Below are 25,533 nucleotides of genomic sequence, written 5' to 3' on the forward strand. Positions count from 1 at the left end.
TTGTAGGTCTGTCCTCAGTTTCCCTTTCTGTCAACGGGAGCAGGAACAGCTGTGATGTGGGTCTGCTGGGCGTGCTGGCACAGAACCAGCGTGCACATGGTGGCAGCTCTTAGCGGGAGGAGGGATGCGGACATCCAGGTGGGGCGGGGCTGTGGGAGCCAGGAGCAAGGGTGGGGCAGGGTGCAGGCAGGGGTCCCTGCAGGAGGAGCACAACAGGCTGTCCCCGGGGGGCAACAGGATGACCAGCCTGAGAGGGTGAGAGTGAGTGAAGTGTGGGGGGGAAGAGAGGTTGGCAATGTGGGCAGTGGAAGTTTCTGGAACTGGGTGTGACTTCTCAACATCACTAATCCTCCAGGGACCCTGAGTGAACCATTTCTACTCTGGGGAGATTGGAAGACTACAAGAGCCTTGGGAGGGAGGGCTTGGGAACAAAGTGATGGTGGCCAGGAAGGGTTCAGCGGGTGTGAGGGTGGCCCACTGTGGCCTGCGGGTCTCCCTGGCACCCTCTCCCACAGCTCTGAGCTGACCAGGACCCTTGTCCCGGCTGGCAATCATCACAGTCAGACGCAAGGGGTCCTGTTGGGCCTGAAGACAAGGGCCTGAGGCTGGGCCTGCTCCGGGCCGCCCTCCCGAGGCCTGCCCTTGCAGGGAGGGGCCTCTCCTCCACCTGTCACCCGAAGCTATAAAGATGATGGAGGGCCAGCCTCCTCCCCAGCCTCCGTCCGGGCCTGGCATTTCGCAGTGATCACGCCCTGTGACTTACAGCGCGGGAAGCCATGATTTATATGACGCAGTGCAGAGCGTCTGGGCCCGTTTGTCCGTGTCTATAATGAAGTGGCTCTCAGAGGGACAGGCAGCCGCTTAGCTGACGCTTTCCGAGGGGGAGGACCGGGAGGCCATCTATCACCCTCTCGCTCCCCTGGAGGCTGTGCAGCGTTCTTGCTGAACTGGCTGAACAGAGTCGCATCTGTTACTCCCTACAGAAACCATCAAGGAACGAAACTTGGCCTTAAACGGGAGGCAGCTCAGAGGGGAAGAAGGTGGAGGCCAAGCCGGGAAGCATGAGGCATGTCCCAGCTCCGCCATGGGGCAGAGTGCCTCCGTGGAAAGGACGCTCAGCCAAGGCTTTCTCCCATGGGGGCAGTGCCGCCCTGTGCTGGCCGTCACCGGGCACCGGCCCACGTGTCAGCTTTAGGGGCTCCTTCACCCTGCCAGCACAGGCCCACTTGATAGATGAGAAAACTGAAGGCCAGGGAGGTGGGTGTTCCAGCAAGAGGCGGAACACAGCCCTTCTCAGGCAGGCCTGAGGCTGGAGCTGGGTCCATCACCCGCTTGTCCCCCCACCGCCAAGGAAAGCAACCCCAGGGCCGATGATTCCACTTCCCCCAAGGAGCTGGCACCCAGATCCCCGTCTGGGTCTTTGCCGACTCATCTTTCGGTGGTGGCGAGAGTTGTTAGCGTTTCCCTTTAGGTGGGCGAAAATATCTATTTACCCTGCAAGGGAACAGTCTCCCCAGGCAAATCCCTAACTAGCTAAATGGCGGTCCTGCCCCGGTGGCAGGGAAGACGCCCACTGTGACAAACGAGCCACTCTGCAGGGAAATGTCTAAGTAGCGTGTGTATCCACAGCACACCGACACAGATCGCCATCGACAGGGCTGGGGTGCGGGGCCCGGGTTGGGGGGTCTGCCCCCCAGCCAGGCACGGCTCCTGTCCCAGCACAACAGTCAGGGCTTTCAGGGGTGGGGGCAGGGTGGGAGGGCGCACCGGACTTGGCGCACCACCAAGGGGGTGTGGGGAAGGCGTGGGTCTCCCCGGTCCTGGATAGGTCGACAGGGAACTCTCACGGGACCCTCTCGGTCATGCAAGGGGTCCTTGAGGGGCGAAGGCTAGAATGGACCATGGTCTCAGGCAGTGGCTCGGCCCAGCCCATTCATCCTGGGCATGCGGAGCTGTTCCAGCAGGGGTCTTCACAGAATGGGGGTGCACAGAGCTGGTGTGAGCCCACAGCCACAGCATGGAGGGGGGAGTGAGAGACAGCCCCCCACTCAACTTTTGCTCCCATCAATGCTGACCACAGTGGGGTTGGCGGGGCTCTGACCCCGGCTGGCTGGACACCGAGGGGTGGGCTCTTCTAGCTTGGAGATGATCTTGGGCAGGGGCTGCCAATTCCATTCACCCTGCAAAGAGAGGACCAGGTGGTAAACTGAGGCTGGAATGGTGAGACAGGGCATTGCCTTCCCGGCCACTTTCCCCTATGAACTCTTGGGTTCTTGCCCTCAAATTCACTTTGTCCCAAACTGAACTCACCCTCCTCCCCTCTGGTTGCTACTTGGGGGTCCTGACCTGGAGCCCCCCCCGGGCCCCCCTACTCCCTGCCTGTCCCTCACTTCAACCACCGCCCAGATGAAGCAATCAGAGCCCCTGAGTGCAGGCTGAGTTTGCAGACCGTCCTCTCCAACAAGGCTGCACCAAATGCCACGTTTTCAACCACATCAGATGCCCACGCCACGTCTTTCTCACGAGCCAGCCTTAGCCCTGTGCCTGGCGCTGGGAATGTTTGATTCGGCAATTACTCCGGCTCTCAGAGGCCTGCAGGAAATCTGCCTCCCAGACCTGCAGGCTTACAGCCCCTTCCCCACCCTGCTCAGCACCAGCCCGGCCTCCACCAGCAGCTCTCTAGGGCTCGCTGGCTCGGGGGCGGGTCCCAGATAAGGAGACAAGCCAGCTTCAGACTGTTTGGCTTCTCACCTGCCCCTCCCCCTGTACTTTATTTTTAGGCTCCGGGGGAGTTGCTGGCGCCCTGCTCACACCACCGAGATTAGTCCCGTGATGTGATGTCGCCCAGGAGAGGGCAGCCGCCCTGCCGGGCGGTGCTATCAGTCCTTCCCTCTGCAGGCCGTCTGTCTATCTGGGCCTGCCTGCCACCACCTGATTTCTCCAGCTGTTTTGAGTGAGCGCTTCTTGCCGGCCCCTTGGAGTGGAGCCCTGTCACTCCACACTGGGGTCCTTGGCGGGGCCCGTGGGATGCAGGGGGCAGGCCCCCGCAGGGCTTGCATACCTCGAAGCTGACGGCTGAAGACTTGTTGCAGTGCATGGAGATGGGGGCGAAGCCGTACAGGGCCTTGAGCATGTCTCGATTGAAGGAGTTCCAGGGAACCGAAGCAAACCGCTCAGGGACAGACACCTGAGGGCAGGTGCAGACTTCCTCCCCACTGAACCTGGTGAGGGAGGAGACACAGCCCAGGCTGGGGTGGGGCCAGTGGGATGACACCTCCTCCCCAGCCCTGCTGCCGCCAAAACACCGTCTGGGCTCCGCCTCTGTGCCTGCGACCAAAGGCTAGTAGGCTTCCTCTGTCGGGTCACCTTGGATGGGCTGGGACCGGCTACCCCGGGCTTGGGCCGGGCTTGCGCCGAGGGGGCTTCTCAGGCCAAGTCCAAGCTCAGCAGGAAGAGAGTTTGGGGATGGATTAGAGAGGCCTACCAGAGGCCCCTCGGAGGGGAGTGGAGGCACGGCCGCCACACGTATGCTCCTCCTGTCCCCAGCCTCTAGCCCGGATGCCTCACTTTCCCCCAGGCATGAACACCTCCTGCGTGGGGGTTCCTCCGCCATGCCCGGGGACACCGCGGGGACCTGTCACCTGTTCACCGTGTGGAAGTACATCTGCAGGAAGCCGGGCTCCACGCTGCTCTTGCACAGTTCCAGCTGTGTCTGGGGGTAGTAGTGCACGTAGTTGACGCACATCTCCTCGTNCGCCCCCCGGGGGGGGGGGGGGGCGCGCGTCAGGACCCGCGCTGCACGCATGCGCACCGCACGTGCCAGCTAGGGTCGGAAGTGAGCAGAGTCCTGCCTTCGTGGAATTCTGTCTCCCTCGACGGGAAAGACAGACCACGAGCAAGTCAGCCAGCAGCTACGTCTCAGGTGGCAACACGTGTGAGGAAGAGAACTACGGCGGGGCGAGCAGAGAGGGGGACGAGTGCGCCCATTTCATGGATACAAAAACTGAGTCCCATGGAAGGTAAGGGGCAAGGCCTGAGTGGACACAGCCTCCCCACCTCGGCCGAGGAGGGGTCCCCTCGGCACCCTGTGAGAGCCTGGAGCCCGGGACGGCAGAGAAGACCTCACTTCACACCACGGACCTGGCACTGTCCGCCAGGAATTTCTAGAACTTGGCTCTGAGGGGAGGAGGGGCTCCGGGAGGGGGGACGGTGGCTAAAGGCCCACACAGCAGCCTCCCAGGGTGACCCTGCGGCTTTGTCTTGTGGGAGGGGGCAGGTCCCTGTGCCTGGAGCCAAGAGCCGGCAGGAGCAGAGCACAGGCAGCCGGGAGGAGCGGAGGCGGGGGTGGGGGGTGGAGGGGCATGCTGCCCGTGGCAGAAGCCGCAAAAGAACAGCCAGCCCGGACCCCAGCAGGGCAGGGTGGGTGCCTCCCGGCCCCCCTGTGCCACGTCCTGGGCTCCCAGCTCCTTGTGAACATGGATGGGTGTCTAGGCATTTGGCTGGCTGGTGAGGGTGTCGGAGGGAAGAGTGGCATCCGCTCCTCGGCAGCAGAAAGGAAGGTGGCGAAGAGCCCGGCTGAGGGCTCGCCTCGGTCCCCATCCCAGTGTAGACGCTGCTGCTCGAGGATGGCCCGTCTAGCCGGGAAATTTCCATGGCTCCTGTGTGGCCCCTGCTGGGTGAAGCCGCCTGAATCGTCCTCTGGTTTCCCAGGGCGCCGGGGCCCCCTCACAGTTTACCACCCGGCCCAGCCCGGCCTCAGATGAGGAGGTTTGCCTCCCTCCTCCGACTCTGGAGCTGAGCTCTGCGCCGCAGACCCCAGGGTAGAGTCCTGACCGTGGGAGGGCTCTGCTCACGGAAGCCGTCCCTTCGTCTCCACCTTGGCAGGGAAAGCACCCTGCGGAGGCCCCTGTCTCTTGGATGTGAAGGTTGTCCCACTGTGGGAAGCTCAGTCTGTCCGTTGGGAGCCGCCCCACCGTCCCCTTCCTCGGTCCCAGCAGTGACACTGGTGTCCCTGTGAGAAGGGAGCTGGGCAGCTGGGGCTGTGGCCTGAAGAACCCAGCGTCCAAGACATCAGGGTGCTCACCTGGCCTGAACATCCCGGGGCGGGGTTCCAGTTCCCCTGGAGGAGGCAGGTGGGGCAGGGAGCAGGGCCCTCGCAGGAGCAGTGCTGGGTGGGGATGGGCCTGGGGGTCCCCTTCACTGTTCTGGCAAATCCCCCCTCCTGCCCTCAGCCTCAGTGGGCTCACCTGAAGAATGGGGAGATGCTGCCATCCTGCTGGGGGCTTTGCTCATGGCACGAGAGATCAGAGCTCTCTACGCAGGGGTGGCCACTGTGGGCTTGGTGCCTGGACCAGCCCTGCTCCCTGTGAGCAGAGGGCCCTTGGGGGTTCCACCTGAGGTTCCCGGGGGCACCTGCCTCACGGGGTCCTGGCGAGGCTTCGGGGGTCCCTGAGCTTGGACAGCCGCTAGACTAAGCGCTGCTGTGTGGAGGAAGAACTCCACGCCAGCAGCTGTTCTGTGGACTGAGCCCCTCTCAAGATAGAACAAGGAGGTGCAGGGTTTAGGCCAGGGCTGTACACCTGCAAGCTCTCCTGCTCCCTGAGTTTATGCCCATGGACGCAGAGTAGTTGTCCCCTCAGATCCAGAGGGAGGGAGGAACCACGTGGCAGGAGCCTTGCAGGCCCACGGCCCTGCGTGAAATCCCCGATCCTCCCGTTTTTGGCTGTGTGACCTCCGGTGAGTGTCTTCCCTCTCTGAGCCTCCTCTGTCACCGGTGAAAATGCAGAGACTTCCACCTTGAAGCCTGGGTTGAAACAACTCAAATGTTCATCACTGGAGAACGGATCCACGACCGTGGTCCATCCAGACACGGGCATGTCCCCGGGCGGTGGAAAGGCGGGAAGTACTCGTAACAACCCGGTGAACCCTGACGACGTGATGCTGAGTGCAAGACGCCCGTCACGAGACAGCACAGATTCCAGGACTCCGTGTATCTGAAGGTCCAGGATGGGCAAACCCACAGAGACAGAGGGCGGGACGGCGCTTGCCAGGGGCTGGGGGTGGTGGCGAAGGGGGGGCGGTTTCTTTGGAAGGATGGCCTGTTGTGAACTTGACTCTGCGGATGGCCGCACACACCCGGGCACAGACTAAAAAGTCACGGAAATGGGTGAATTGTTTTGTACGTGGATTACAGCTTGATATAGCCATTGGAAAGGCCACCGAGGGAGAGCCAAAAGCAGGGGCCGTGTGGCCAACCAGGGTCCCGGGGGCTGTAGCCCCAGGTCTGTTCCTCCGGGAGCCTCATGGGTCACAGGATAACTGGGGTCTCAGTGATGAACGAGGTGATTAGCAAGCCTCTGTTAGCAGGCGGTCAGTTTGCCCGGACAGCCGGGGTTGGTGCCCGCTGACCACGAGGAATCACTCTCCAGAGCGAGCCGGCCGGCTGACAGCGTGCCACCACCTGCCCGCACGGCTGGCCTCGGGGACACAGTGTCTCCCGGACAGCCCCTCCTCCCGGGCTATCTACAGCGCAGCCCAAATGCATCCCTGCCACACCCCTGCTGAGCCGTCAGCCGCACACCTGCACGCTCTGGTCTTTGCCAGAAGCTCCAGAGGGAGTGGCGCGAGGGTGGGTGTTCCCGCAGCCTGCTTACTCTTGCCGTCCACGGTCTGCAGGCTTGATACCGAAGGTCCGAGGGTGTTCTGGGTCCTCGGGGCCTTCCTGCAGCCTCCCCTCTGCCCGCCCCCTCCTGACCCCGTTCCCTCCTGGCCCGTGCCCCTGGCGCGCTGTGCTGCTCCTTAGTGTTCACTCTAACTCTGCTTGTCGCCTGCCCCCGGTGTGGCTTGTCCCTCTGGCTGTTGGAGCTCCACAAAGACAGGGACCGGGCACGCGCCCCCTCCCCAGCGTCCGCACACAGGCGGGGATACGCTTACGGCAGCGGCTCTCCCTCTCCCGCGGGCATCAGCGTCACGTGGGAAGCTGCAACCGCAGATGCCACGTGTCGCTACCCGCATCCTGCCTCAAGGTCTGGAGTGGAGCCTGTGAGTTTGTGTCTCTACCAAGTTCGCGGGGGGAAGCTGCCGCGGCTCGCCCGGGGACCACACCCTGAGAACCCCCGGTTCCCTGAATGAATGAGGGAGGTCACCCCCTGCCCTCTGATAACTGACGCTCTAGGTGAGGACCTAAGACCTGTCCTCGTGAAAGCACAGGAAGCCCCGAATGGGACCCCCGGCTTCCACCCCAGGCCACGCACATCTGTGGGCAAGCGGCAGGGAGAAGTCAGGGTGACTCACCACAGTGGCCAGCTTCTTGTCCCCCGTGTCGTAGGTGCAGGAAGTGATGAGCACGTCCCCCTGGGGAACCAAGCCAGCAGATGCTCACCCGTGCCTGCCCACCTGGGGTGACAGGTGCACCGGGCCTGTCCCACGTGTGACCAAGCTACTGCACGTGCCACGGCACGTGGTTATCAACCCGTTACTGAGGAATGCCGTGGTGGCCTCTGGGCCCCCATACGTGAGGATCAAAATCAGGGTGTCCCCAGGGACTGACTCCCTGCTGGCCTCCGTGGCTCCTGAGTACACGGGTCAGAGTAGTGCAGACTGCTTGGCCGTGTCACAGTCCACGGGTGAACTTGGGCACGCCCCTGCCTGGCCCGGGGTTCCCCTTCTGCGTGATCAGCAGCCCCACCAGAGACACCCATGCCCTTGTCTCTCCCTGAAGCTCTCAGGGTTTGTGGCCAGCGCCAATCAGGTGGGAGGATGCAGGTCACCCTGGGTACCGCCTGCTCCGGTCCCCTCTGAGGCCTGTGACATCCCGTTGAGCTTCTCCGCGGGATGGCCTCAGCCCCTGCCCTGCATGGACGTGGTTCTAGAAGACCTTCACACGGCCTCTGCCGACCCCCCCCTTCTGGCTTTCTTCTGGGGGGCACTCCCAGCCCTCCCGGCCTCTCTGCCCCGGACTGGGCACTCACCCGCTGCACAGACACGATCTTCTTCAACATGCGGATCTCCTGGGTGGGCAGGGGGGGGGGGACTTCAGATAGCTGCAGACCCAACTCCCAGCCCCTCGTCCTCCCCCGGTCTCTGGGGCTGTGCTCCCAGCCCCTCTGGGGAGGCCAGGACTGGCTAAGTGCGGCCTCCGGCCAGGAAGAAATTACAACAAGAAGGTGGTTACCCAGGACAGACTTCATCATCGGGCTGCCTGGGTCCCCTAAATTCTCCATCAGCCACATGCCAGATTCTACCATCAGAGCCCCTCCCCTGGATCAAATCCACAAAAGGGAAGGGCTGGCCGCTGTGTGCTCTCGGGTGTTGGGGCCTGGCCCAGGAGAGGGAACCCACTACAGGGGTGTTCCTACGGCCGCAGGAGAGAGAAGGTGCCACAGGCCCCCAGCCAGGCCCTGAGCAGGCCCCGCGGCGCGAGCAGCCCCTACCTGGAAGTGAGGGCTGTAGTGGTCATCCCGGTTCACAACCTCCTTCTCTCGGCCATCCCGGGCCAGCACGGTGACCACCTTTCTCCCAGTCAGGTGTGTGTGGAGCTGAGAGGCGAAGATGTGGATCCCTGAGGGAGGCAGCGTCTGCAGGGCAGGGGACAGCAGGGTCAGGGCCTGGCACGTGGGGGACCCTGGCTCTGGCCCTCCCGCTGGCTGCCAGCACCGACCACAGGCCACGGGACAGGACGCCCAGTTTGCTTCCCTGGAACATCTGCATTGCCCAGCTTCGTCTTTCTCCCTGGACGTCTAAGGCCGCTTCTGGAAACTCAGTAGGGCAAGAGTTGTCCGCAAAGTGATGCCATTGTCACCGCCCCCGTCTCCCAAAGCAGCAGCCCTGCCAGGAGCCCCCAGAGGTTTGGGGGGAGGGGGTGACAGCCTGCTTCCTTCTCTCTGGAGCCCCCGAGGGCTGCTCAGTCCACTCTCCATTCACTCAACAGACTTTAAGGGGGAGCCCGCCACCGGCAGGAGGCCACCAAGGCGAGCACGGTGTGACCTCCTTGCTCCGCAGGCTCAGGTCTGGGCCGAGGCTATCCCGTCCAGCGCCCTGCGGCACAACCTCGTGTCACCGGCACAGCCCCCGGGGGACCTTCCCCTGTCTTACAGCTGTGGCACTAACCACGGAAGCGGTCGGCTGGCACACGGAAGAGCCGGGCCAGCCATCCCATCGAGACGCCTTGCTTCACCATTAAGGCCTAAAGGGGATTTTCCAGAGAAAGGCTGCTTTCCCAGACTTCAGATGCACTTTGTTAAGACAGAACATTTCCTAAGTGGATTACACACTTGAAGCGGTTTCTTCACCACCTGTCATCTCCCTGACCGCACAGCACTGAGCTCCACTAGGTGCCGTCCACGCTGTTGGCAGCTCAAAGAGCTCCCGTAGCCGTGGCTCTGTCACCAAGTGGCCCCAGACGGCGGTGCTTTCTGAGGTGGGCTGGTTTCTCTTCTGCCCTCTCTCGTGCCCCCCAACTGCTACTGTCCTGCCCTGGGCATTAGGGAGACTTTGGGCCCCCTTGCAATGATTTGAGGCCGGGGGAACCATACGGGCACACCTGTGACAGTTGGGAGTGGGGCCTGGGAGCCTCTGCTGGTTCGCAGGGCCCTGGGTTTTGCTCCCCCGGCCCCAGAGGCTGGCCGCTCGCCCAGAGACGCCGGGGTCTGATGAGCGCCCAGAGATGTGCCGGCCTGCGGCCTGTGGTCCCAAACACTATCCTTTTTCTTGGCTTGTCCATTTTGACAAGGGTATCTCGATCTCGCCAGCCTTTCAACTGCTGAATTTATGCCCCTCGGCGATGTGCTAAAGGAGAGGCAAGGCCAGACTCCGCGGAGTCCCCTCAACGAGTAGTCCACATGACGCAATTTTCAAGAAGAATGCCGTGTTTGAAGGGAAAGAACAGTAGGCGGGCTCTTTGCCTTTCCTTGCGGTCAAGTATGTGGGGACTGGCAAGAGAAGGCAGGTCTGTATGCCCAGGCTGCCTAGAGGCGCTCTCTAGGGCAGGGCTCACAGCATCCTGGGGCCCCTGTCCCTGGCGCACCCTGAGTAGGTCACCCCCAGCTCCAGGCCCTCCCCACGTGGCAGGAGGCATCACTGAGGTCACTGAAGGGAGTTCTGGGGACATGGGAAAGAATGCCTGATGCGGGTCTCATACAGAAGAGCCCCTCTCCTGCACAGCTAATAGCTCCATCTCTCTTCCGCTCGAGGACAGTCGGCTCGCCTAGTGGTGGGAAGCCTACAAGCTCGGGGAGCCCACGGGGAGCACAAGTCCACTTGGACAATCAACTCAGTGGAGAGGCATATCCACTCTACACCTCATCGCTGGGGCCTGCTTCGGCGGGCAGAGCTCTAGAGGTTGGACGGAGCCACACTGAGCTCTGCGCTCTGCACCTGCTGGGACTATGGCCCCAGCGAGCCCTGCCTGTCTGTGGAAAGCAAGGTACGGTGTGGGAGAAAGTGTCGGCACAGTCACAGACATAACATAAAAAGGACCCAGAAGCCAATAGCAAGACGAGGAAAGACCCACTAGGAACACTGGACGAAGGTTATAAACAGATTATTCCCAGGAAAGAACATCCACCAAGAGACAGATGAAAAGAACCTCAACTCAACAGTCTAGTCAGGGAAATTCACACTGAACAAGAGTGAAAGGGAATATTTAGAATAGTGGTAACGTGGGGGATGGGCAGGTGTGGGGAACCGGGCACCCGCTGGTGCTGTGCGTGGGAAAAAGTATCCGGCGCGCTTTCTGGAGGGCATTTTGTGAAATTTATTCAAACTGAAGCTCATGTCCTCTGTGCGCGGCAATTTCTGGAATCTACCTGATAAAACGCTTTCCTGGCATACAAGGACTTCCCCGTAGACTCTTGGTGGAGGTCTGCACGCTGGCGACCAGGGGGCAGGTCCACACAGAGGGCGCTGGGCGAGGCAGGGGAGCACCGAGGACGCGGAACCCAGGGAGTCTCTGCCGCTCCCTGGGAAGCTAGATCCCCGCCGTTTGCTCCAGGGTCTGCGCCCCAACCTACCCTCCCATAGCCCTGAGAACAGTGCCCCTGGCCTCGGCAGTCCAGCCCTGGGGAGGTCCACCGTGAAGCCATGCTGGGCAAGGGCATGTAGCCACCGAAAGGCGAGTTATGGGACAAAGGTTTCCCGTTCGGCGCGCTTGCTCTCAGACATCACATATAAGGGCATGTAGCAATTTATAGTCTGGCTGTCTGGGGGGAAGGGAGCGGGTGCTGCCGCTGTGGGGGGTTCTCGCTGTCCCTGCAGTGCCTGCACTGTGAGCAGTGAATGCACATCTATTTTACTCACAGAATGAAAGCAGAGTTTCAAATGCAGCGCGAGGAAGCACTGGCTGGCACGTGGTGTAGACCAGGTGGGAGCCAGGCTGTCACTGGAGAGGGAGGCCCACAGAAAGTCTCCTCTGCACACGTGGGTCGGGGGAGGGCTGCGGCAAAGCTGCAGGGTGGGGGAACCAAAGCCACGAAGCCGCCCTTCCTTGCTCACCCCCCGTAGGACCTCCGCCGGGGAGCCGGGGCGAGGGAGTGGCAGGTGCCGGCCTGGCCCCACTTACCAGGTTGGTGCACTTGTCCGTGCAGTAGCCGGTAAGGACAAAGGCCGTCTCCCGTGGGGGGATGGCCATCACGGGCGTGTACACCAGCCCCAGCTCCATGATCCCCGCGTCGTAACGCCGGAGCGTGGCCGTGTAATACAGGCGGATGCCCGAGGAGTCGTTCCGGCCTGGGAGGAAGCAGGGCGGAGGTGAGTGGAGGTGTTCTCAGCTGCCCCCGTGGGTCAGCCCCATGCTCTGGTTCCTGCAGACCCCCAGCCCCCCACCTCAGCCACGCCAGCACCCCACACCTGCACCAGAAACCAGCTGCCTCTGCTCCCACACCTGTTTATGCTAGGCATTCACACGCTCCTGCAACACCCACGTGCAAAGAAAGAGCCATTGTTTCTATGAAAACTAAGTGGATCCTTGGGAAAGTGGTGATAAAGGCAAGTAACTAAAACCCGGCGCCTGCAGTCAGTGGGGCCCAGCTGCCTGCAGGTTATCTGGGATATCTGGGAAGCAGGCAGTTCCTCAGATGGCTTTGCAAAGGCTCCACGTTCCTTCCCGTGTGCAAAGGAATCTGAACGGGAATCTGCCTGCAGGACAACCTGTGGGTGCGTCTGTGCAAACGGGAGGGTGGGGAACGGTGGCCACCCCGTCTCACCGAAGAGTCTCTGCGCCCTGGCCAAAGTGGGTGCGCGCGTCTGCGTGCTGAAGTCAACAAGAGGCACCTAACGTGCATTCTTCTTGCAGCCTCCCACTTTGCTCCTTTGATTACCGCCTGCGTGATCGAGGTTCACCCAGGGCACGCATCTGAGGACCTCACAGGACATCGAGCAGGAACCTGGAGCCCTGGAGCCCTGGAGCCGGGCCGGCGTCAGCTGTTTCACCCCCGGACTCGTCACGGTCCCAGACTCCACTTGGTCAACAGCAGTGTGCTGTGCGCTCTCAGACAAGTCACTGTCCCTCTCTGGGCCTCTCTGGGCTCAAAGTTGAGAGCCTCTTCCCAAGGAGAAAGCAGTGCTTCTGCCCGTCACTGTCCAGCCACACCTGGGGTTCTTCTTGCGGTTTGCTAATTGGAGAGTCCACGAAGCTCCCTGGGCAGGCCTCCTGGCGCTCACATGAAGCTGGTGGTCAGAGTCACGGATGCCGGCAGCCCCGGCACGGCCTCACAACCACGTGGCCTCCAGTAGCCCCTGCTCCACCCCTGCCTGGAATTGGTCAGCCGCGTCCATGAGTACTTCGGGGCGGAGCCCTGGCCTGGCCCATGGGCCCAAACTCTCAGAATGTACGGGAGAGCTGGGACAGGGCAGGGGAGCCCATGTAACTGAAGAATCATCCTCCCCAATTTACGGATGAGGAAACTGAGTCTCCCAGCCTGAACTGAAGGCTCTGCCCAAGATCGCAGGTCTGGAAGGTGGCAGAGCTGGGATCTGAGCCCAGGGCGTTGCTAGCGGCCTTGGGGTCTCCATGCTCATGCGCCCCAAGGTGGAGCCAAGAATGCCCCCTCTTGCCTCTGCCTCCCTCTTCCCTACTCCCGCCTCCCCCCCCCACCCCGCAATGTCCAAACTCAGCCTCTGTATCTCTGGGCCGGTTACATCAGAGGATAATAATAAAAAGGAGATGCAATTGGTTAAAATTCAGATGGGGATTAAATAATGAAATAATTGTGGCACTTTGGTATTTATAGCCACGCGGCCCATCTCCAGATTGGTGAAGTGACAGAGCGTCCTTATATTTGGCAAAGGATCCATAAATATAACCAGATAATCAGGAAGAGACAGACCTCCCTGACGCTTAAGGAGTTTTCAAAAATCCATTCGCTTTCAGGTTTTAAACGAGCAATAAATCCCATCTCACGCTAAAGCCCAGGCTGACTTATGCCCTTCTCTGTGCACATTGTAGATAATTCCAACGGTGGCAGGAAATATTAGTTATGCCGCCAAGAGGAAGATCGCTGGCAGCCGTTGGCGGAGCACAGCCCGGTACCCACATGCAGCCCGGAGCTGCGTGTGGGAGCGCTCCCAGCCTCAGGGAGGCTGCGAGGGGTGGGAGGGGGCGTCCCCGCCAGGGTCACGCGGCTGGAGAAGGGCAGGCTGGGGCCCAGGCTGAAGCTCCCGCTCTCATGTCTCAGGCTGTTTCTGCTCTTCACTTCCACAAATGAAAATAAGCGTCCTTTTAAAGGGAGAGGGAGAGGGCTGTGTGGCCGCATGTGGTGGAAGGAGCTCGGGCTGCAGACAGAAACATCTCAGTTTCTGACTCTGTAACAACTGGCCTCACCATCCTAAAGATCGACTCTCATTGTCCGCCTGCAGGCACAGGGCGATCCAGCAGCTAGCGCTCCACAGGGCAGATCTCACTGACAGCACTGCTGTGCCGGCCCCGGACAGCCTCAGACGCCTCTCCAACGGAGAGCCCCTTGCCGCCGCGGAGGGTCCATTAGAGGAGCCCACAAGCAAGGCCTGTTTGCCACCCCGACCCAGATGCGTGTTAGATGCAAGCGTGCGTTTGCTCTGCTGGGAGGAGTTTTGAGAAACCGGGGGGAGCACACAGCCAGAAATGCCCCCAGGTGAGCCAGGGCTCTTCCCCTGGCCTGAAGACAATCCCGGGGGCACTGCCTCCCAGGGGTCAGGCCGTTGGAGGGCGGGTTCTAGGCAGGGGCCACGCTGGCTCTGGGTGGCCTGCACCTGCCGTCCTGCCAGGTGCCCTGTTGCGGCCCAGCCTGTTGTGGGGAGGGCAGAGACCCGTGCTGGGTGCTGGCGGTCGCCCCGTTGGGGAGGGGTGGGTGGGGACCAGAGGGAGCTACTGGTGTGAGCAGCCTCAGAGAAGTGGGATTTCCAGAGAAACAGGGGACAGCGCTCCGGCCTGGGACCTCTCCTCACTGACCTTGAACCTGTTCACCCCACTGCAAAGCAAGGAAGGGGTGTGGAGAGGAGGGTGGGCCACGTGGGCTCCGACCAAACCAGTGTCTAAGGTCCTTACGGCTCTGGAGTCTGACCAGCCCTGCCGGTTCAAGTGCAGTGCAGCCTCCAGACGGCTGTGCGCCTGAGGTCACGGCCGGCCTAGACCCAGACCTCCTCGCCCCACGTACTCACTTCACGGCTCCGGTGGGGGTCCCTTCAGCCCTGGGCCTTAATTTCCACATCTGCAGATGGGCAAGCAAGCAACATCTGCCTTTTCCAGAGAGTGGTACCTGGCGATGGGGCTCACGAGGAAGATGGGGGTGCTGAGCCCCCACTGTGGGGGGTGCAGTGATGAGCCAGCCTGACGGGGCCCTGCCCCAGGGAGCCCACTACAGTCTCAGGAGAGGAACAGAAGGAAAGGTGTAAGAGGGATGCCTGCCTCCGTGGGTGGTAAGAAGGCTGCACCTTGGGGACGGGGGGTCCAGTGCTGAGCAGACACCCCAATCACCTTCCAGACTGGGCATGTCCGAGCCCAAGGACTCGGAAGTGAGGACAGAGGCAGGGGTAGAAACACATGCTTAGAACTCCCTACCTTGGATCTTCTCTGGGTTGTGGTAGTGAACTTCTAGACGGAGAAACCTGGAGGACCCGGGGCCCCCAAAGGCAAGGCCTACTTCCTCCGGGTAGTAAAAGGCCTGCAGGGGATGGGTGGGGGAGGAAATCAGACACAGGAGGACTGGCGTCTCACAAGGGGTTCCTCCCAGATGGGGGTGGGGACAAACCCACCCAGCTGTTGGGGCCTGAGCTACGGTGGGGGTCTGTGGGCGGGGCCGCAGGATTAGAACGATGCTCTCCCACTGACGGGCAGCTCACTACCAGTCCACCCGGATATCCCTATTCAACTTGAGGTCAGGGAGTAGGGGGAGCTGGCGTTCCGGGGGCGAACCTTCCTCCCAGGCCCTGTGCACGGCCCTGCCTCGCCCTTCTCTGCCTTGATGGGAGCCGCTGATGGAAACCCCGCGGACGCAGCCTGTGGAGACCGCAGCGCCTGGCCCCGCCACCCACACGCCAGGACCCCCCGGGCACAAAGCCCCAAGTCTAGCGGGGAAGCAAGGTCAATACTCACAAGTACCTAGGTTCAAACTTTGCATTTTTATAGAAAAGCCACAAAGGCTGGAAAAAACCTTCACGGCCCAAGAGGGGTGGAAGAGACAATGTTGTGGGGGGGGTGATGTGGAGCGGGTCCTCTCCGGTGGCCTTGCGAGCACCCAGGGGACGCGCAGGGCACGAACCTTGGCACCCAGGGCCCAGGCGGCCAGCACGTGGCGGCAGTACGTGAGACGGTCAGGCTTCATCTTGGAGTCGCAGGGCCCGCTGAATGGGGGGACGCTCTCGATCTGGGGGGCGCACTGGAAGACCTCCATGTGATGGACCAGGGCCTCGTTGCCCTTGGTGATGATGGGCTCGTACTGGGGGAGCGGGAGGGTACTGAGCCTGGGGCCGTGGTTGCCTGCCAGCCTGCCCGCCGGCCAGCGGCTCCCCCTCGCCCTGCCATGGGCCTCTGCTTGCCCATCTATGAAATGGAAGGGTTAAGGGAAGCGATTTCTGGGGGCGCTTCTGGAGCCCGGGGCTTTGGAGGGGGAACCACCAACCCGAAACCCGGCAGAATCTTCCGGAAGCGCACAAAGAGCTCCCAGGCAAGGGGCATGAGGACCCCAGCAGCCGTTTCCCGATAAGGTGGGGACAGGAAGGCAGCTGTCCTCGCGTGAGCATGGCCGTGGCCGGGCAAGGACATAGAGGCTGCCCTGAGGCTAAGGCTGAGTCCAGGAGACCAGGCTGGCCACCCCTGTGTGACTTTGGGCACTCACACAACCTCTCTGGGCTGCACTTTCTCTACTGAGGGCACTGCTGTGGAGACAGAGTGAGTCCCGCACCTCCCTGTCCCCCAGGGCCAGGACAACAGGGGCGTCCAACGGCCGTCGCCCTCACATCCTGTTTCCGGGTGGGTGTTTAGAGCAATTGAGTTGTGGGTTGAGCTGCCTTTTTGTGCAGGGTGATGTGACCTGATAGATGGACAGACAGCCCTTCTAGTCTAGGAAAGATGCAGAAATCAAAACATCAGTGTCCTTTGGTCCCCTCTGGGCAGTGGGGGCTCAGGTGCCCTGGGCGGGTGGGGGTGAGCAGGGTGACGGGGGCACGCAGCTCAGACCGCACCTCGGGTGCAGGCAATGAGGGGACCCCTGGGGCAAGCGGCACCATGGACAGCTTTCCAGGACAGGGACGTCTCTCCAGCAGCCTCTGAGGCCCCAGGGGGAAGCAGAGAAGGGACGAGACCCTGGGACCCGCCTCCCCCCACCCCCGCCTGCCCCGTACCATGACGATGTGGTGCCGGGAGAAGCCAGCCGGAAGCTCGGTGACGTGACACCAGTACGTGGTCTCCTTGTCAGGGATCAGGGCGTGCTGGGCGCGGATCTCCATGGTGCGCACGTCCAAGGGCAAAGCCGGGATGGAGATGTTGGGCTTCAGCAGTTGCACCCTCTGGAGTCCGGTCTGCAGCCCCGACATGTTGATGGCCTCCAGCGACTGGAAAGGCTTCTCCAAGATCCCGTACACCAGGTGGACGGTGCCGTCCTGCAGTCGAGACACACAGACCCCTGCCAGAGCTGGGCTCCCCTGACCGGGCGCAGCCAGGTCCCTGCCACCTCACCTGGCTGCTGACATGCCCGGCTCTTGTCTGGGTCTCTGAGGCTCCCCACATCCCGGGTACTCACCCCCCAGCCCACAGCTTGCCCCGGCATCATGAATCACATGTTTTCTTTGCAAATGCCATCCATCCACATTCTCAAAGCATCTGTTCTGCTAGCCACTGCTTTGCCACACTGTGAGCCAGACCTGCTGGCCGTCCTCAGAGATCTGTCCCCTCCACCGCCCCCAAGGTCACTGGGGACCAGGTGTGGGTCATCTCCTCTGGTCCAGTGAACAGCTCGGCATGAGGAGTCAGCGACTCCGTGAAGGGAAAAACACCAAACCGAGGCTTCTCAACAGTCACCCAGAGCTTGGAGAGCAGTGCTGTCCCGTTGGTGCTGGACAACACAGACAGAGAGAGTTCTAGTCGACACTGTGCTAGAGATCTCAGACAGACCCAGAGAGGTGAGAGTCTGGGTTTGTCTTTCCCCCCGCTGCGCTGCCAGCGATGTAAGCCTGTATTTGCCCGTAGGATGTGGTCCTGAAAATGCCTTTCGGGGTTTTCCGGGCACCAACGGACGTGTGTGCTTGTCCTCGTGGTGGACAGCCTCTCTGCCCTCCGAGTTTATGGCCACAGAATCCTGGGGGCCCCTTGACTGCTCTAACCAAAGGGCCTATCGGGAGCCTCAGGCAGGGGGCTCCCCCACATGCAGCCCCAAGGCTCTGAGCAGAGTGCACGGGGGCCGCAGCCGCACCCCATGCACTGTCCTTGGAGAGGGTCCTCTGCCTATCCTTGCCCCGTCCATGGGGAAGGCAGGCCAGGGGTGTGAGGACTCCACGGCCTGCTGGAAGGCCTCTGTGGGTCCAGCTCTGCTCCCACCATGCCGTGGGGGCCCTGAGCCAGTCCTTCCCCTGTCTGGCCTCAATCTCCTTGTCTGGCCCACAGACAGCCCGTCGCTGCCAGACTGGAAAGATTGCACACGGTGACCGAGGTCAAAGTGCGCTGGAAAACTAAAGGAATTTTGTCTTCAGGGCCGAGCTGGGCGGGTTTTCCCTAACGGGTGTTGGAGCAGCGAGAGAAGACTGCAGTTGTTTGGATCCATGGTGGTTCTAAACTCGACAGAGCCGCTTGGGCCTTGCAGGCCCCCTACTCTCTCCTGCACTTTACAGACAGGTCAACCAAGGAGGTCTGGAGGAGGAGGGGACCTGTCCCAAGCCTCGCAGCCTGTTGGCAACAGGGCAGTTTGCGAAACCAGGTCTCCTGGGCTCTTTCCAGAATTCCGCCTGAAGACAATGGACCAGAAGGAAAGAAAGTTGGGACCGAGATCATTGTGGTCCCAGTTTGAGAGACTGCAGGGCAGGACCCGCATCTAGAAACATCTCAGCTACATGTCACCTAGGAGTACTTCTTGAGGGGACCAGAGGCTGATGGCAGAGCTGGTCCCTTGTCCTCACCCAGCACCTTTGAGATCCCTCCCTGGTCTTTGCCTCTGTGCGTAACAGGCCTAGGGGCACTGGCCTAGGTTGTGGGGTGCTCCGTGCTCTCCTGAGCACATGGGGCCATCACCCACCTCGATGAAGTAATCCTTGGGGTCACAGGTGCCAAAGGGCCTCTTGAAGAGCAGGCACAGGCCTTCCGGGGTCCTCTGCGCCTGCAGCAGCTGGTAATCCTGCTGGGGGTCCAGGTGGATCTGTCCCCGCTCATCACTCCAGGCATCCTGCAGAGACAAGTTCTGACCCTGAACACCAATGCCAAGCAGGATGGCCGGAGCTCAAGGCTGGTTGCCACAATGCGGCTCCCAGCCCTGTGGGTCCCGGGAGTCCTCCTGGGGTGGGGTGGGGTGGGGGGGTCACTCCCACTTTCTGTGTCTGCCTGAAATGGCAGAGTCAAGCTCTAACTAATCCCACTTGCTCCCTCTGCTCCTTGAAGCAGGGCTCTCAAATGCCAGCCAGGATTCGAGGGGGCTGCTTAGGGACAGGGACATCTCTCCACAGACCTTCGAGACCCCAGGTGAAAGGCAGAGCTGAGATGGGGACTCAGGCCTTGGACCCCCCAGAGTACCAGGACGGTGTGCCCAGATAAGCCATCCCCAAGTATGTTCCCAGACCTCTGGGCACCGAGAAGGTGCTGTGATGGGGAACGGGTGCCTTGGACAAGTACTGCTCCCCTTGCTCTGCACAGAGAGAGGTCATGACAGCTCCTGGAGCCTTAGAAAGGGGACACATGGAGACTGGACCAGATTGGGGAAGCAAGGGAGAAATCAGCTGCAGGGTTAAGGGGGCTCTCTCTCCCCAGTGCCCACCCAGACCTCACGCACCCCTGAGAGTGAGCTCCACCTTAAACACCGTGTCCCAGGCATCTTGCTCCCCTCCCCCTCGCCTAGCCCTAGCTCTGCTTGAAAGAGTAAACTGAGGCCCCAGGGGAAGTGGGCCCCGCTGCATTTTGCCTGGACTAGTAGGGAGTGGATCTGCCTGGCCCTGGCCTTCTCCTACCACCCACCTCCCCGCCACCCCCCTCTCCGGCCGGCTTCTGCGCACCTGGGTGTCAGGCCTAGCCATCCAGAGCCCTTCAGGCCAGTGGAGGGAAAGAGGTCCCTGCAGAAGGTGCTCAGAGGGAGGGAGGAACCGGCCCATCCCCTACTCGCAGCCCCCATTCCCCACTCGCCGAGCCCCCCCTCACAGGACTCTGTTCCCATTCATTCCGGAGCACCACAAGCCCTCGGCCTTAGGATTCTTTTTAACCCCGTACCCAGCCCTAAAGTATGTTCTCTTCAGTTCCTGGGGAAAAAAAGAAACCTGCAAGAGATTTTGCAGAATTTCCCCTAGAGCAAAGCACCGCGAGGAAGCTCCCGCTAAGGGACACGACTCAGGTGCAGGAAAATTTTCAACCGAGGCAGAAAGCTAGTTTGATCTTCAGCTGGAAATCTAGAGTATATTTGTTGAACATATGGCGAAAGGAGGAAAAAAAGAGTCTGACGACGTTTGTTTGCTCGGGAATTTGTTGTGCAAATTAATCTCGAAGTGTGCGGGAGGGAAGTCACCCCGGCTCTCTTGGCAGCCAGGAAAAGCTGCCCCAGGAGGACCTAGCACTCCTGATTCAGGGGCGGGGGAGGGGGGGTTCCTCTGGGAGTGGCTGATGGCTCAGAGCTGGGGCTGCCCCGGGTCTTTCATGGCTGTGACCCCCTGGGCCATGGAGCATCCTTGTGTGGGGGACATAGTGCAGCCCGACCGGCCAGGTCTGGGCCCCCACCCGGCACCTCCACCCTGTCCTACCGTCCTACCATCCTACCGTCCTACCTGGGTGGCCCCAAGCATTTGGCTCCAACTCTCTCAGCCCCCCGCCCCGCACCTGCTGAGTTGTGGTGGGGGCTGGGTGGAAGCACTGCTGGGCTCCAGAAATATCAGCGGTGTCAGCTCCCCAGAACTCATAGCAACCCAAAAAGGTCGAGAGGGATTACCGTCCCCACGGGTCAGATGAGGAAACCAAGTCAGGACCCCTAGCTCAGCTCCTACAGGCTCCCCTGTTTAAGTGAAGTCAGAAAAGCCCCTCTGCTCACAGATAAAGTGCCTCCTGACTTAAAAAAAAAAAAAAGTTTAACCCTCCGGTGTCTGTTTTTGTGGAGAAGGTGGGTTTCATCCCCATGGTGGCCTTGGCGGCCAGGCCCGTCTGGGGCAGAAGGCGGAGGGGAGGCTCCGGGAAGCTGGTGGCCCCTCCCTTCTGCACCTCCTTTCGCCTGGCAGAGTGCCCCAGAGCCTCTCTGTCTCTGGTTTGGAGGGAAACTCCTTCCTCCACACTTTCCGAGAAGAGGGGTGCATCTTGGAGAAAAGGAGTCAAGAGCACCCCGTTTCAGGTCAGCTCGGTAGGTTTGTTGCACACCTGGGTGGGGTGGGAGGGTGTCTGCACGGGCTCGCTTCACCCTCTTGGGCAAGCAAGGTCTGAAAGTGCTGCGTCCTGGGCGATGGGTGTGCGCCTGGTGCAGTGCTTGGCCACATGCAACCGCGAAACCCACAGGGGCTGGGTGCGTAGCAGGGGTGCGCTGGGTGGTGATGGCGCCGGGGGGGGGGGACATGGGGTTGGCCCTCACGAGGGTGGGGCCAGGCCAGTACCTTCATTAATGTGGCGTGTGTGTCCCCGGCGTGCGCTTCTCGGGTGCACTGCATTCTGTTTTGGGTGTGCGGTCAAAGACCAGGGAGGGCATCTATGTCCCATTTTGTCTTCGGACGGGCAGCCCTGAGACGCCCAAGCTTGGGACACAGACTTGGCTAAGATCAGAGGGAACAGGAACGGAGAGGCGGGAGAACTTTCTTTGCTGGGTTGAAGGGAGTGAGTGCAGGATGAAGGCTGGGTGGGAGCTGGGTAGGGACAAGGTCAGGAGAGTGGGGATGGGGAAAAACTTACCCCAAAATAGTCCTTGACCCCATCCGTCCAGAGCACAACCAAGTCAGCGTTCTCCAGCTCCCCACGGTCCGACATCCCAAACAGGACCCCAGCCTTGAACTCCCGCACCAGGAGCTGGAAGTAGACGGTCTCCTGCGTGTAGCTGACATTCCAGGAGAGTTCCAGGGACTTCTTGGGGTCCAGGGGTATTCGGTAGGGGAAGGGACTCTTGGGGGGTGCCGAGCCCTGCAGCGCGGCCACCAGGATGACCAGGAAGACAGCCACTGCCGTACCATACATGGAAGCCGCCTCGCGCATGCTGGGGCTGGGGACCTGCATGGCTCGGGTGAGCTCGGCCGCCCCACTGGGACATTTATGTCCTGGCCCTCCAGGGGGTGGGCCCAGGCTGCACCACTAATCACATTTGTCTGGTAGGGAATTCAATTGTCCCGGTGACCCTCCCACCAGCCTGTGCCCCGGGGCAAACCCTTTGCCTCCCTCGCTCTCCTAATTGGCACTAATGACTCATGGGCATCATCAGTGGGAATTGAAGCAGACTGGCTGATTTGCTTCCCTCCTGTCGTCTCTAAAGAGCTGTCTGGAGAGGGGCCCCTCTCTGCAGCCAGAAGGCCTTCCAGATGCCTCCGGCCAGGCACCGGGCTGACCATCAGGCAGGCCGTCTTGTTCTGTCCCAGAGAGCTGGCAGGATGGGCCCGATGCCGCCCCGTCCATGGACGGGCAGACTGAGGCCCCAAGGGCTTATTTCCGAGGTGACCAGTGAGTAACGTGACTTTGCTGTTGTGGGCCTGGCCCAGTGAGCCATTTCTATGATGCTGGGGGTGGACCAATTTCAGACTAAAAATAAAAGACGGTCCCCACATAGTCCCTGTGTTTAGACACTCTCTCCATGGCCTGCTGTTCCCACTCTGGTCGCCTGTCTATTTCCTCACACGCTCCAGCTGGTGCCACGGCTGCTCCAGCAGGAGTGGGTGCAATGCTGGGGGGGTGGGGCCAGATGGCACGGGGTGCATTGCTGGGGAACAAACTTTGCAGAAAAGGGTGCAAGTAACAGGCCTGCTTCCCTATCCCCAAAGCTCCCAAACCGAGGACGTCCATTAGCCTACAGTGGACCCTGCCCAAACTTGAACCCTCCCAGGCCAGCTGGCCTATAACACTATTTCTCCAACACCTACCACCGGGCCTTTGCACAGATCCACTGGGGTTCAGAGCTCTGGTGCAGTACGCCAACTCCCTCCCATCCTGTGGGGCCCAAGCGCAGGTGGCAGAGCAGGGGCCAGGCAGATAAGAGTTGAGTGAGTAAATGAGACCCGAGGGTCATGGCACAGGCCCTCCCTGCTGGGCTTGGGGACAGATGTGCAAAGATGACTGGCCACCAGAGGCCCGGTGAGGCGAGAGAGGTCACAGATGCCGAGCATGACGGAGAAGTCGGAGCCCAGGGTGGCGACAGGCAAGCCTCCTGGAGGCCGGGGAGGGACACGGCGCCTGGGAGGAGGGTGTTCTGGAGGTCGGGGGAGCCAGGGGGTATCTGGTTATAGGACCAGTCCCAGACGCCTTCAGGCAAAGCTGCCTTGCCCAGAAGATAGGCAGGCCCACCCAAAGGCCTCCTCCCAGAGGGGGCAGCCTGCGTTCTCCAAACTACCCTATAAGCAGATGTCTGGCATTTGAGATCAAGACGTGCCTTCCGGGATCAGGGAATGGCCATGACAAGGGGGTGGGGCTGGCTCCTTGAGTGGCACATACGTCAGCACAGGCAAAATGGGTGTGCCCCGGCTGTGAGTGAGCCTCGCAGTGGCCTTGGTACCCACGGCCAGGTGGCTTCCTACTCTGGGGCAGTGAAACCCCAAGGCCTTCACGGTACACTTCCCTGGACGTCAGAGCTCTGGGTCCAAATTCTGCTGAGTCCCCCATCCTTGGGGATGCCCTTCTCCACCCAGATCGCCAGAGGACTCGGGCACAACCACGATTTCTCTTCTGGCTGTCTTCAGTCTCTCGGCCTGGGAGCCAGGGCCCAGGTTGGGCTCAGGAGCCCCGGGACGCCATGTCAGCCCCGAGCAGGACCTTGGGCAGCCGAGCACACCTCCGTTCCTCTCTGGATGTGGGGAGATCAACAGATGTTCCAAGCTGCTCCTCTGAAGGAAGGAAGGTCTGCACGGCTTTTAGTAAACAGCAGAGTGCTACGTACACGCGTTTATTTTTAACAGGATTCCAGAGGCGCTCTCTTTCTCCGGCTCGGAACTGGGCCGGAGCGCCGGCGTTCCCCTTGCGGTTGAGAGAGCTGAGGCAGCCGATCGCAGAAATCATAACCACCAAGTACTAGGAATCAGCAGGAGCTAGAAAGCGTCTCCACGCCCAGCCCGCCACCAGCTTCCTTCCATGTCACCCCCGCCAGCCTCGGGGCCAGAGCAGTGACTGTCCTCAGACACAAGGACACTGGGCCTCAGAGAGGTTAACAACCTGCCCTTGGGGCTGGGCCAGGCCAGGTACCAGGTCAAGGACCCCAAAATGCCCTCCTGGCAGGAGGGGGGGGTGAGGGGAGGGTGCTGCACTGGGAGCGGCCAAGGTCAGGGACATTCCACCGGAGTCTGGAGGAAAAAGGGACACTCGGATGAGAAATGCAACCAGGGAGAAAAGCTGCGGAGGCTCTGGGCCCTGGAGGGGGTGGGAGGGACCCCGGCCAATTGCAGGGCCTCTGCCACGATGTGCCTCTCCTTGCATTAATGGATTTTTACAAACAAGCAATTCGAGCCGGGGTAAGGAAGCAGGGCTCAGCTGTCCTCCAGGCCCGTCCCGCATCCGGTGACCCACCTGCCCGCCCCGGGTGCCCCGTGGACAGCTCCAGTGCGGAGCTGCAGAGCCCCCCTCCCGCGTGCCCTCTGACCCCTGCTCCACGCCCCGCCTGGCTCAGCACTGGTGTTCAAGTACCATTTGCCCTCCAAACGCAGGGTGGGTGGGGGGTGGCACCCGGGGCGTCGCCGGCACCCTGTTGGGAAATAAACACCGCTCGCTGCTCAGCGCCTGGCTCCCCTCCAAGGCGCTTCGATGGCTGACCTCATTTGGAACCAATTTCAACGTTTTAATAAGCCCTTTGCTTTTCCGCATCTCTCTGACACTGTCATCCTCTGCGTGTAATCCCCCATTGCCTCTGCCATGTGAGGCCGACTCCGGCTGGCTCCCCGGTGCCCCGATTGTAGCAAGTGGGGGGAACTGAAGAGGGGGTTGGCCGTAAGCCACATGGGCCAGGCCAGGCCACTCCCCAAAGACCACAGGACGGCTGCCGGCTGTACCCCCTTGGCTTGGGAAGGAGTGATCCAGCCTTCTAGCTGAGGGGAGAAGCAGGACACTGGGCTGTGGAGGGCTGACTGGGGGCTGCCCGCCGACCAGGCCCACCTCCGGGTGACACATCCCTCACGCCCCTCCCTGGTCCTGAGCAGCTCGGGAGTGACACTGGCAGCCCCTGCTGCAGAACACCAGGGATCGGACTGGAGCCACCAGCCTGGGACCCTCTGGCCTGGTTCCCACTCCTTAAGCCTCAGCCAAGCAAACACAACTCGGGCCCCAGGGTCAGGGTAGCCTGCACCCCAGCCCCCTGGCCGCTGCGGGGCAGGCGCGTTTGGAAGTCAGATCAGGGACGTGGCGGCACCTTGCAGGCTCAGTGCAAACCACATCTGAGGTCCTGCCCTGGGCGAAGACGAGAGCGGCTGCATTTGTGTGGGGGAGGGGTGGGGAGGGGGCCTCTGGGGACATGGCAGGGGGAGAGTTGTCCCTTGACGTTTAGATGAGTGTCACTGGCAGGAAATGGTTCTTGCCCCAGTGAGAGTGACAGAGGGGGAGAGGCAGGAACACAGGACTTAACCTCTCTGTACCTGTTTGCTCATCTCACTTTGGGCGGGGAGAGTGATGGAGCCAGGCTCACGGGAGGGAGCTGTGAGCTCTCTGTTACTATTCAAGTGCACGTGTGCCCCAAATAGGTCGCAAGCAAAAGCCCCCAGAATCCCCACCTCAAAAAATAA

At 61.3% G+C, this 25,533-nt stretch overlaps 1 protein-coding gene across 1 annotated transcript; it reads right to left on the reverse strand.

Moving 5' to 3' along the window:
- Positions 1–853: 853 nt before the first annotated feature.
- On the reverse strand, positions 854–21,841 carry DBH (dopamine beta-hydroxylase). The gene is made up of 13 exons (XM_034663819.1): positions 21,524–21,841; positions 18,696–18,842; positions 16,813–17,070; positions 15,732–15,908; positions 15,032–15,134; positions 11,558–11,724; positions 8,433–8,576; positions 7,971–8,009; positions 7,294–7,353; positions 5,210–5,218; positions 3,642–3,760; positions 3,062–3,221; positions 854–2,180 (listed from the first exon to the last, which is right to left on the reverse strand). The coding sequence occupies exons 1-13, from the start codon at positions 21,839–21,841 to the stop codon at positions 2,049–2,051; spliced, it is 1,833 nt and encodes a 610-aa protein (XP_034519710.1). The 3' UTR covers positions 854–2,048.
- Positions 21,842–25,533: the final 3,692 nt, after the last annotated feature.

Source organism: Ailuropoda melanoleuca, chromosome 7, assembly GCF_002007445.2.
Source record: "Ailuropoda melanoleuca isolate Jingjing chromosome 7, ASM200744v2, whole genome shotgun sequence".
Lineage (NCBI taxonomy): Eukaryota > Metazoa > Chordata > Mammalia > Carnivora > Ursidae > Ailuropoda > Ailuropoda melanoleuca.